The sequence below is a fragment of the Dipodomys merriami genome, unplaced genomic scaffold (genome assembly GCF_024711535.1).
Source record: "Dipodomys merriami isolate MVZ:Mamm:240054 unplaced genomic scaffold, mDipMer1.0.p SCAF_1315, whole genome shotgun sequence".
Taxonomy (NCBI): Eukaryota; Metazoa; Chordata; class Mammalia; order Rodentia; family Heteromyidae; genus Dipodomys; species Dipodomys merriami.
Window position 1 is genome coordinate 147074 of NW_027202622.1, and position 12810 is coordinate 159883.

General features: G+C 42.5%; 1 protein-coding gene across 8 annotated transcripts in view; it reads right to left on the reverse strand.

Annotated features, from left to right (window-relative positions):
* LOC138825022 (inositol polyphosphate-4-phosphatase type I A-like) overlaps positions 1-12810 on the reverse strand; it is a 56020-nt gene that overhangs the window by 19485 nt on the left and 23725 nt on the right. For all 8 annotated transcript variants that reach the window (XM_070019376.1, XM_070019375.1, XM_070019383.1 and 5 more), the window contains 5 exons: positions 9824-9996; positions 8757-8880; positions 4597-4723; positions 4162-4302; positions 2028-2125 (listed from right to left, as the gene is read on the reverse strand). In XM_070019376.1, coding sequence (XP_069875477.1) covers positions 2028-2125; positions 4162-4302; positions 4597-4723; positions 8757-8880; positions 9824-9996 — 663 coding nt within the window. The remainder of the gene's footprint in view (positions 1-2027; positions 2126-4161; positions 4303-4596; positions 4724-8756; positions 8881-9823; positions 9997-12810) is intronic.

Here is a 12810-nt window from a genome sequence, read left to right on the forward strand (position 1 = left end):
GGGCGGGCTGCAGTGGGAATCAGATCCTGGCACGGGGCAAGGGCATGACAAATCTGTTGTTCCTACTAAATGGTACTGAAAAATACAAGGATGCCTCTGTGACTGCATCACGATAACCTGCAGCTGAGTCTTTGTAGGGTCTTTTTTGCCTTGGTCACAGCACCTTAGGATTATCTGGGGTGGGCTGGAGGTATTCTGAGATCTTGCCAGACATCTTGTACCCATCATACTTGGGCCAAGACTCAGGAATCAGGTAGCCAGAGCTGAGCAACTTGGCCCTGATAACTCTACTCACACTCATGCTACATCTTACTCTGCTCAAGGCTCTGGCTCTGTGTGTACCTCCCTCATATCAGTATAAAAGAATTCCTGAGGACATCAAGCTCTGACTCCTACCTCCCCTTTCCTCTTTACTAGGTCATCTCCAATTGGCCTCTCCAGGACCCTACTCTGTTCTCTTCACACATCTTGTTCCTCTTCCTCAGACCTTAAGCAGACTGATGTCAACCATAGAGATGAAGGTGTGTTTCTAAGCTCTCCTAGCCCTGTCCCTCTAGTCACTACCCATATTTGCATCAGAAGAGTCCATTCCAAATAGCCCATTATTACTGTGATTTTGCTGAGAAATCACTATACAGAGGCCAACCTGTACTTGGATATTCTCAAGGGTTCTGCCCTCCTTCTGTGGCCTTTCAGCAGAATCTCTTCCATATTATGTCCTAAGCCTTTTTCCTGTCATGTCACATACTTGGAACCTCTACATCTGTACATCCAACAGGCCATTTACATCTGGAGCTCAAGCTATATTGGTCTGTCTGCTCCTTTGCTTTTAGCAGGAACACCAATCTGCTACCACCAACGATGGCAACCTCTTTTAGTATCAGATCCTTTAGTGTCCCTCACTTTCAAGCACTGGCTTCAGGGACCAACTCGAAGCTGATTCTCAGGCAGAGCCTTTCTGAATATCTCCTACCCCATCCACGCTATGTCACTACCAGTTAAAAGAGTCAAAGAAGGAAATTCCCATTCCTCCCCAGGAAAACTTCCTCACTCTTCAGAGCCAGGCATGCTTTCTTCATTTGGACACAGGCACTAACACTAATGGTTATTGTGGGACTGACAACAATGAATGTGGAAAATGTTCAGGGTACTTAGCCCAGCCCCTGGCTCAAAAGCAACTTGAAAATGCTCACTTTACTTCTATGCTCTCAGCTCTAAACCCTTAAAATCTGCTGCACTTTCCAACAGTATGTAAAGGAAGCCTGCCCACATCTTCCCAGCCCACATTCTCTTCCTTCTTTGGGTCCCCTTTAGAAGATTTCATTTTAGCTCTGTAACAGGAGTGATTACTTTAGCTCCTGTGTGATTCTTCTAGTGGCAGGAGCTAGCTCTCACCACACTTGGACCTACTGGATTTCCTAAACTGAATTCTGGAGACTTAAACATCATCCCTGGGCTCTTCCCTGAGTTCTGAGGCTGCCAGTAGTGTCTTAACTAAAGAGGGAATCTGTGAGAAATCACAGATATGACAGAATTCTGTCTGCCTCTAGGTGATACCCTGACAGGGGCCACACTGACCTCTCAGACAGTAAGAAATATCTTCTCAGCATCTTACTCTTTAGTACCATGGAAGTAAGTTCATGGAGAACTCATAGAAGCTTAGGCCTGGCTCTAAATGTACTAGTGAGTGGAAATGCCTACAATAGTATAGGGGAACCCCCACATCATGTACAGTGGAAGATAACTGATACAGGAGACAACCAGAGGCTGCAGCACCAGGGAAGAATTCTGGGCAAAATTCCAATGAGGCAGTGCTTGACAAGATGAATGGACTGTTGTGCATGTGTATGTGAGAAACAGGGAAGGAACAGCTGAAACACATGAACATACGCACATATATACATGAACATCCGTGGCAGCAAGGCAAGCCAGGCGGTGTCTGGAAGGTCAATAAGCAGGCAGCTTCTCTCCAAGATTCAAAGTGAAAAATAGGCTGGTGGAAACACTATGAGAAAAGGAATACTTACAATCCTCCGGCAACACTTCCTTAAACTGTTCAAAGTAGGAATTTAGTCGCACCAAACTCTCCACATTGATGACTTCTTGTAAAGACGTATCACCAAACCTTTGGGCATTAAGGGGATATCATTAGCTGGCTCATATCACTTCCTTCTAACACACTCCAACAGAGCTAACAAAATGAATACGCTCAAATATTTATTGTGAATGTCTAAATCATAGGCCACTTTCATACTCCTGAGCTTGAAGTCATCTTTACAGTGTTGGTAACAGCTTAAATATATTTCATGGGCAGAAACCATGTCTAAGTTGTTATAGATGCAACTAAGAAATGATCAGAACATGATCTGTACCTGTTATATTTGGATATGAAGTTTCCACAACAAACTTCTTGTGTGTTAAAGGTTGGTTGCCACTGGTAGTGCTATTAACTAATGAGAAGGAACTAACTTCATTAATCGAAGATATGGGCAGGTAGGTAGGGCTTAGTTGGAGGAAATAGATGCTTGGTGGCTTGCCTCTGAAAAGCAGACCTTCTTCCCAGGCCGTTCTTCTTGCTCTTTTTCTGCCTCCTGTCTACCTTAAAGTAAGTCCCTTTACCTCATATCCTCTGCCATGGTATTCTGCCTCACTCATCCATAGGCCCCAAAGCCAAGGAGTCAAGTGACCATGGACTGAAACTTCTGACACTGTGAGCTAAAACAAATTCTCTGAGTTGTTTTCTTAGACATTCTGTCATAGTGATAGAAAGTGACTAACATAGTACCAGACCCAGAACTTGAAAGGTCTGCCTTGTGTGGCATAGAAACTCCTATCTATAGCCACAATGATCACACTCCCCATGTCTTGCAGCCTCAGAAGGACTTAGGAGAGGGATAAAGTTTATGTAATGTGCTTGGGGAGTGAAAATACAGCCCTGAACTGGCATTGGAAGATCTTCGGGAATACCCTATCACCCTAACTGTTCCTCTGGAATGCCCAGATACTCATTGTTTCCTCTGCATACAGGTGTATCCTGTGTACACTAGCATGTTGCAAGTGCCTTTAAACCAAATACTCATAGGAAGAGGCAGTGGATGCCACTTGCAAGGAAGGCACAAGGTAATCATTAAAAAAATGTAGGCTATGAAGCCTAACAACTAGCTCTCTAGTCCAGCCTACAACTTCCCTGTTTCATAACCTGCCTAAGTTTCAGTCTCTTTATGAGACATCCCCCAAAAGGTACCCAGATGACCTCTCATGGATCATAGCCCATCCACCCTAGTGCCCATGATGACTTGTCTTTAGTTGGATATTCCCTTAGGACTTGGCCCTGTCCTTGGGCCTACAGCCTTCATTCTCTGTGCAATCTCCCCAAAGCTCAGAAACCCAATGCACTAGTGTACTGAAACAAACAAAACCAAGACCCTATATTCTTCAACTCTTCTTCTTCCAGTTCTCTCCTCCACCACCCTCCCTTCTGCTCAACATAGCTGCCTTGCCTCAATCCTTCCCAGAAACAGCTCAATATCTACCAGATGCAGGGAAGGTCATTTTATCTCCCAGGGCATCTTTAGTGGTGACTCCCATAAGAAGGCCACTCTCCTAGTGATGAGCTTTTCAACTCTGCTCCCACCTCAGAGGACTCTGTTTCCTGGCATGGCTTCTTAGCCTGAGCCCAACTCACCATCTGCCCTAAACATGAGACATCCCCCTCACCCCCCCCTCGCATCAAGGATTGGAGTTCAACAAGGCACTGATTCACCTGTCTTGAAGCCTGGGGCCACAGTCTACTCTCCTCACAAATAAAGACCAAATCTTCCCAATAATACTTAAATACTGTTCTCCTGTTGGTCCTTTCTCAGAATTCCTAAACCAGCCTCTGTATCATCCAGTTCAGGGTACCTGTGGCCTAATCTGTCTAGCAACCCTCTCACATGTATCTCTAGCAAATCCTGCTGACATTCATAGCCAGCAAAGTGACCTATTTAACATGGAAACATGACTGTGCCCCGGCCTACTAACAGTTCCTCATTGGAACTGGAAATGTGCTCCTGTGACCACAGGGTATTTCCTAAGTTGAGGTGAACCCATATCCAGGGATCCATGCACACTGATCACTGATCACACCAGTTACAGAGGTCCCAGAAGGGTAGCACATACCTCTCAGCCAGTGTCTGTTGCTCATTGATGCCCACATTAAAGAGGACTGGCTGCACTCGAAGCAACATGCCACTCTGGATTTCCCGGGGCAAGGTATCAAAGAGTGGGCCTGGCAAAGGGATCCGCACATTAAACCCATCACTGAAAGAAAGCCATGGGAGGATGAACAGAGGTGAGGAGCTGAGACCCAGATACTAGAAAGGCAATCAGGAACCCCAAGCAGGGTTCAGTCTGAGTCCCTGGGTTGCCTCTGGCTTAGTGACATCCAAACCCCAAGCAAGAACTTTAAAGGAGGTGATATTAACACAAGGGGCTATGACCTTCATTTTTAACAGGACCAAACAGAAGAAAAGGAAAGGAACATGCAGCTCAAAAGATTAACATAAGTGAAAACACTTCTCTGGCTGACTGGAAAATTTAAATAAATATTTCTACCGGTTTCCTGTGATGACAGGCAGCATGTCAGTTGATGCATTGGAAGTGGCCTGTGTGACTTTAAATGTCACATTCCTCAAGTCCATGATTCCAAGGCTCATGTCCTCCAGCATCGCCAGCTCCTCTCCTGGATGTAAGAGAGAGAAGAAGGCTGTCAGGCAGAAGCCTTCCATTCTCCTGAGGGACCGCACAGAGAAAATGGGTGAGGTGTAACACAGAGGACTAAGCCCCTTCCTCTGTGGCTCACTAGTGTCTGAATGAACTCTGACACTGTCTTTTCCCCTCCATGCTGCATTACAAATGCAGCTGGTAGAAGCTAAGAAAAGTCCAGGACCAGATGGTTTTACAGCGGAATTTTAAAAGGCCTTCAAAGCAGACCTCACACCAATACTCCTCCAACTCTTCAATGAAATTGAAAGAGAAAGCTCACTACCGAACACATTCTATGAAGCCATCATAACCCTCATCCCAAAACCAGGCAGGGACTCATCAAAGAAAGAGAACTATAGACCCATTTCTTTGATGAACATTGATGCAAAACTTCTCAACAAAATTTTGGCCAATCGACTTCAACAATTCATCCAAAAAATCATACACCATGATCAAACAGGATTCATTTCAGGGATGCAAAGCTGGTTCAATATACGCAAATCAATTAATATTATTCATCACATCAACAGGAGCAAGAATAAGAACCACATGGTTATCTCAATAGATGCAGAAACAGCATTTGACAAGATCCAACACCCCGTTATGATGAAGGTTTTGGAAAAATTAGGAATCCATGGAACATTCCTCAATACAATAAAGGCTGTATATGACAAACCTACAGCCAGCATTATACTCAATGGTGAAAAACTAAAGCCATTTCCTCTTAACTCAGGAACAAGACAAGGATGCCCACTCTCTCCACTTCTTTTCAATCTAGTATTAGAATGCCTAGCTACAGCAATAAGACAAGATGCAGACATAAAGGGGATCCAAATAGGGAAAGAAGAAATAAAACTCTCCCTCTTTGCAGATGACATGATCTTGTATTTAAAGAATCCCATAGACTCCACTCCCAAATTACTCAAGCTGATTCAAAACTTTGGCAAAGTAGCAGGTTATAAAATTAACCCCCAAAAACCAATGGCTTTTCTGTATGCCAACAATGAGAAAAGTGTGGCTGAAATTAGGAAAGCAACTCCATTTGTAATAGCCCCACAAAAAATAAAATACCTAGGAATTAACTTAACTAAAGAAGTGAAGGACCTCTATGATGAAAACTTTAAAATCTTGAAAAAGGAAATCAACACAGAACTTAAAAAATGGCAAAACCTCCCATGCTCCTGGATTGGCAAGATTAACATTGTGAAAATGGCAATACTTCCCAAGACTATCTACAAATTCAACGCGATACCTATCAAAATTCCACCCTCATTCTTCAAGGAAATAGAAGAGGCAATCCAAAAATTCATATGGAACAATAAAAGACCCCGAATAGCAAAAACGCTCCTCAACGGAAAGAATACTGCTGGAGGAATATCAATACCAAATTTCAAACTCTACTATAAAGCCATAGTAATCAAAACAGCTTGGTATTGGCATAAAAACAGACCTCAGGATCAATGGAATAGAATTGAAAACCTAGAAATGAACCTACAGACCTATAGCCATCTAATCTTCGATAAGGGAGCTAAAACAATAGAATGGAAGAAAGACAGCCTCTTCAGTAAATGGTGCTGGCAAAATTGGTTAACTACATGTAGAAAACTAAAGCTAGATCCTTATATATCACCCTGCACCAGAATCAACTCCAAATGGATCAAAGACCTTGAACTCAAAGCAGACACTCTGAAAACATTACAGGATGGAATAGGAGAAACCCTAGGTCTCCTTGGCTCAGGCCGAAATTTTCTGAATAGAGACCCGGAAGCACAACAAATCAAAGAAAGGTTGGACAAATGGGATTGCATAAGGTTGCAGAGCTTCTGCAGGGCAAATGACATAGCTAGCAAGATCAATAGAAAGCCCACCGATTGGGAGAAGATCTTTACTAGCCATACAACGGACAAGGGTCTCATATCTAAAACATACTTGGAACTCAAAAAATTAAACCACCCAACAACAAATCCTCAAAGAAACAACTGCCCAATAAATAAGTGGGCGAAAGACTTAAAGAGAAGCTTCTCTGAAGAAGAAAGAAGGATGGCCAATAGACACATGAAGAAATGTTCAACATCCCTAGCCATAAAAGAAATGCAAATCAAAACAACATTGAGATATCACCTCACTCCAGTTAGAACAGCAAAAATCAAGAACTCTAACAACAACAGATGCTGGAGGGGATGTGGACAGAAAGGAACCTTACTTCATTGTTGGTGGGAATGTAAACTTGTTCAACCACTTTGGAAAGCAGTATGGAGGTTCCTCAAAAGACTTCACATAGATCTCCCCTATGATCCAGCAATCCCACTTTTGGGCATTTACCCAAATGTTTACAAACAAGACCACACTAAAACTACCAGCACAACTATGTTTACTGCAGCATTATTTACCATAGCTATGATCTGGAACCAACCCAGATGCCCCTCAGTAGATGAATGGATCAAGAAAATGTGGTATATATACACAATGGAATTCTATGCCTCCATCAGAAAGAATGACATTTCCCCATTTGTTAGGAAATGGAAAGGTTTGGAAAAAATTATATTAAGTGAAGTAAGCCAGGCCCAAAGAAGCATAGGTCCCATGGTTTCCCTTATTTGCAATATCTAGTATAGGTATGAGTCAAGCGAAAAAGGTCAGATAATGTGATGTTAGGAAAATGAACCCTTAAATATGTATTTTAATGTTTTCATTTCTTTCATGCATGTGTTTCTAACGCATTTATAAGATTATTTCTTTGTTGCTTTGTATGTCCCTCCCCCACAGTGTAACCCCCGCTTTCACTATATTTGATGTCAGTATAACATGTGGAGGAGATGGGGACAAACAAGTCGTTTAAGGATTCAGGTGGACCTGTTGCAACAATGAGAAGTACAAAATGTCATGTCAAAACCAGCTTTACAATGTCGGTGTGGGGGGGGAGGGGGGTATGATTGGGTGGGGGGGAGGGGGGAGGCTGGGAAGGGAGGTGAAGGGTAAACAAAGGAGGAGGCTGCAATGCTTGGTAAGAAATGTATGCATTATCCTGCCCATGTAATTGTAGCCCCTCTGTACAGTATGTTCTCAAATAAAATAAAATTAAATTAAAAAAACAAACAAACAAAAAAAAAAAACAAATGCAGCTGGTAGAAACAGGTACCCTTCTCAAGCCTTCCATAGTCAAGCTCAGGACTGTGGGGAGGGACAGGAAAATGCATGGAGCTCAGAAGACAATACCCACAATTTGAGAATGAGAAGAGAAGCAATATATAACTTTGCTGTGGCCACATGGCAAAGGATATCTATTCAATAAGTATATCCTATAACTCCATGATTAGCAAGCACTTTTTAAAAATTATCCATTTTTGGGGCTGGGAAGGTGGCTCAGTGGTAGAGCACTTGCCTTGCATGCCTGAGGCCCTGGGTTCGATTCCTCAGCACCACATAAGCAAAAAGAAAAAAGCCAGAAGTGGTGCTGTGGCTCAAGTGGTAGAGCGCTAGCCTTGAGCTGAAGAGCTGAGGGACAGCGCCCAGGCCCAGAGTTCAGGCCCCATGACTGGACCAAAAAAAAAAAAAATTATCCATTTTTACCTTTTTTAGAAGGAATAATAGGAAACAAGACCAGGGAAAAGAAAGGATCTTTCAAGGCCAATTTGGAAATAGAAAATAAATTTTAACACATTCCTACTCTTTGACCTAGTAACTCTTAGTAATTACTGGCTGAGGAATGGGTTTGTATGCACCTTCTGTGAACAGGTGTCACTGCACAAAAAGTTTAGTAGGAACAATTCATAAACAAGTGCCTGGTTAAATAATCACCATCTATCCTCAACTAGGAAGATCTTTAAGATAAAATGAAGATCAACAGCACCATAAAGCAAGGAGAGTTTCATGGGTTCTTTGTCACATATTCTCATGAAATTTAGATTCATTTTAATATCTGAGAAGAAAGAGTAGAAATCACAAATGAAACTGCCACTGTGACCTCAGGTCTTGGAAAGCCCAGGTGTATGCAGTCACTCAAGTCTCACCATAAGTGCTTAGGAGGCTTTCAAACTGGGCCAGTAGTCCAATGGTGTAGAGCTGCCGCAGGAAGCCATCATCATGCAGGCAGTTCCTTAGCTTGATGATGAAGCCACAGATGAGAGCAGTCAGCTGTGGAAGACATAGGGTGTGGGGTATAGACACCAGCTTCCCAAGTCCTGGGACTTGAATTTGTCTGCTTCACTGCTCAAAGGGATGTCAGTAGCATTTCATCCCCGGGGGATAGAAGGTGGAGAGAAATGGAGTACTGGAGAGCTAGAGATGTCTTGGCTCTGGAGTCATATTGGGCAAAGGTCATTGAGATAATGTGAAATACTTTGGGCTTGCTTGTGCATGTCACTCCTAAGGTGAGCCTGGTTTTAACCCAGCCTTTGTCCTGACCTGCCTGGGATTTTTCCTAGGTTGGAAACTTCTAGAAGCCCAGAATCAATACCAAAAGAGTCTGTTTATTTATAGAGCCACATCATCTAAGAATAGGCATAAGAGATAGCACAGTCCCTCAGCTCTAAATGGGAGGTTTCCTATGGGATAAAAGGCCTCCTAGCATGAGCAGGGACTGCACAGCACCAGCCTACCAACATGACTGCACATTACTAATGTATAACTGGCATCTTTTAACTTATAACATTTATTTCAACTCTCATCTCACTGAAAGATAACTGATATCATTAAAACAGAATTTTTCAATAAGCCACAAGAATTAAGTACTTACTGTTTTATTAATGAGAAAGCAGACCATAAATAGCAAGCACCTATATTGCTCCATTAGATTCCTTCCCAGGGGAAAAAATAAAAAGACAGCAGAGTCCTATGCCTTCCACCACCACCCTGGTGTAAAGCCTACCAATCATTGCCAGCTCTTCAGGAGAAACCAATACTTATCAATGGAGTAGTGTCTATCCTGTGTTGAAAGCTAGCCTCTCTATTAAATACACTGAAAACCAATAGGAAGACAACAACACTCTCTGCATTTTTCACAAATGAAGGAGATGGAAAGGGCCTTCCTGAGGGTGTTATTTTCTGAGGGCCACCCTCCTGGCCCAGCCCGGCTTACGGTTTGGCAGAAGACTACGTCGCGGCGGTACTGCAGGCTCAGGTAAGAAGCTATGGTGGGGGCACTGTCCTGCATGAGCAGGAAGACCATGGCCTTCTTGGCCTTGTCACTCATCATGGACACGCAGTCTGTGAGGGTAGTCAGCAGGGGGTATAGGGCTTCACTCCATTCACCTGGGCACAAATAAAGGAGTTATGATTAGAAAGGAAGATCTTACAGATTAGGTCTGTAAGTTAGTACATTCATCCCCTAACCATTGTCCCATCTTCCTATCCCTTACCCCCAACACTTCTACATCTTCTGACCCTGTTTGGACCACCCTCTATCCTGGGACTAGAACCAAGTTTGGCCAGACACCAGTCCTGACTCTAGCCCTGTAGCCAGTAGCCTTTCTAGTAACTTCAAGCAGTTTAAAGCTACCAACTCATGCCTGGTCTCCTGAAACCATTGGGGACCACCAGCTCAACACCCAAGACTGTTGTCTGAGGAACACAACAACAAAAACCTTCTTCATATCATGATGATCCCAGAAAATGATCTGGAAGGAGGCCAACCTCCTTCCAAAGCACCATGGGTTCCTCAGCCTGAATAGCTATCTGTTATCTCACTTTTCCTGTCTCTGTCCTTGTCCTTCCAGAGCAAAGTACTAACTCCGCCTCTGTTGGCCTTATATGCATCTGGTTCGATTCTCATGTTCCCCACAGCTCTCCTGACTCTCCTACACTCACTTTTTTCATCACCTCTCTGCCTGATACCAATTATTTTGAGCTTAGTTTTCCTTTAGAAATATGAGAAACCTTTGACCCTTTACCAAAACAATATTTTTAAAAATAGAATCTTGAGGGAGAAAACAGGGTGAGGGGTATCTTTGGTTTTGGCTCTATTCTCATTCCTATTTGGAAGACATTTAAAAAAGAAAACATGCTCTCATCCATTATATATTTAACAAGTCATTAAGCCCAAAAATAGGCATTTGCTCATCCTCACTTGGCGAACCCACCACTCCAAACATGGCTTGAAGCAATGGAGTGATGCCTGACAGGTTGAAGTGCAAGTCACAGAGGTTCCTTACACCATGCCCTGGACTACAAAAGGGTGAACCCTGTCTTTGATACGCAGAGTATAAAAAAATGACAAGGAAGGAGACTTAGCTTAGCTTTCTCAAGCCATCAGCACTTCATTGGAAAGTAAACTCAAAAAAATACCTGGCATCTGTAAAGGACCTGTTTGGTTAGTGGGAATTAAGTACAGGTAACAGGTCTAAGGTTGGAAATGATCTAACTGGATATGGAGGTATATTCCATGTGAACAAGAGTTTATATCTGTAATGAAAAAGTGCAGGCTAAATTTAGAAAGACCATAGTAAAAGATCTTAGTAAAGTAAGTCAGGAGACAAAAAACACTGGACTGAAAAATGGAAAATTTGAGTCCTATGCCCAACCAACCACTGAGCAGTACTGGACATAGGCAAGGCCTCAACCCTTTAGCCACATGGAGCCTTTTCAGGGAAAGGAGACTGTCAAGCCTCTTTCTCCCCTAGAATTCTCAGAAAACAAGTTTTCTGGTGGGTTTTTTTTCCTTTGAAGAAGTCTGTTGAATGCAAGACAATTGTAGCAAATAGAAATTAGGTTTTACTAGCCAAATCATTCAGGGAAGAATAACAGTTTTAGGGAAGAGTAGTCATTAAAAGTCTTTTTAGTGAAGAGAAGTCACTAAAACTTCTCTTCAGTAAGGAGTAAACATGAATAGAGAAAATGCTGCCAATTTTACATTATTTTCAAATCATCCATATACAATTAATATTCAAATCATGATCACTTTAACTGGTAAATGATGAGGTTACATAAGTGGTGTTATTTGACAAAGTAAAGATCTCTACAAACAACTTGTTTTACTTTATTTTGTTTTACAGACAAGATCTTGGTGATAGCCCAGAATGGCCTCAGCCTTCTGAGTGCTGGGTTTACATGTATGCATCATGACAACCAGCTTCAATATGCAAGTTTTTTCAATTTGCCTACTTCTCTTTAAACTAATTCATGTGAGAATGACTGTCTTGCCAACTTAGAAAAAGTTGGAGTATAGGAAGAATGTTTTAAAAGCACCAGGACAATTGTCTTGGTCAGCATGGACTTGTTGAGTGTGACATTTGCCCAGAGAAGCATCTAAAAAGTGCATCAAGCAATGCTTATCAATACCTATCTGCACTTTACTTTCTGTCTTCTTATTAAGCAAAAGAATGCTTAATTAAGAAGAAGAAATGGGCTCAGAGAGACTAAATGTCAATCCCAGATACAGAAAAAGAACTGGCATTTTTACAATGATTGAATCTATACATCATGTTATTTCTAGTGGTTATCTTGCTTGTGTTAGGGAAAGAAGTAGAGTTAAAAGATAGTATGTGTTTTCAATATGGAGAAACTTACAACTTAAAAAGTGTATTTCAGGGGCACTACCACCACAAAGGTCCTACTCAAGTAAAGGCCCCTGGGATACTGGAGTTAGTGAAGGTTTACAATCTGATTCCTTCAGTGAGAAAGTCTTGCTATTCAAAAACATCTACTCAACTAAGCAATGATCCATTACACAGCTGATCTACTTGGGGGAATCAGCTTACCCAATTGTTAACCTATCATATTCATGGACTGATTGTCCATCCAATGATTGTATCACTAAAGATAACTTTAAGGGGCTGGGAAGGTGGCTCAGTGGTAGAGCGCTTGCCTTGCATGCATGAGGCCCTGGGTTCGATTCCTCAGTACCATATAAGCAAAAAGAAAAAAGCAGGAAGTGGCACTGTGGCTCAAGTGGTAGAGCGCTAGTCTTGAGCTGAAGAGCTGAGGGACAGCGCCCAGGCCCAGAGTTCAGGCCCCACAACCAGACCCCTCCTCCCCCCCCGCAAAAAAAAGATAACTTTAAAAGTCTTTCAAATAAATCCATATTCTGCATTTACATTTTTCATTAATAGGGGAGGGAGGGAGTCAGGG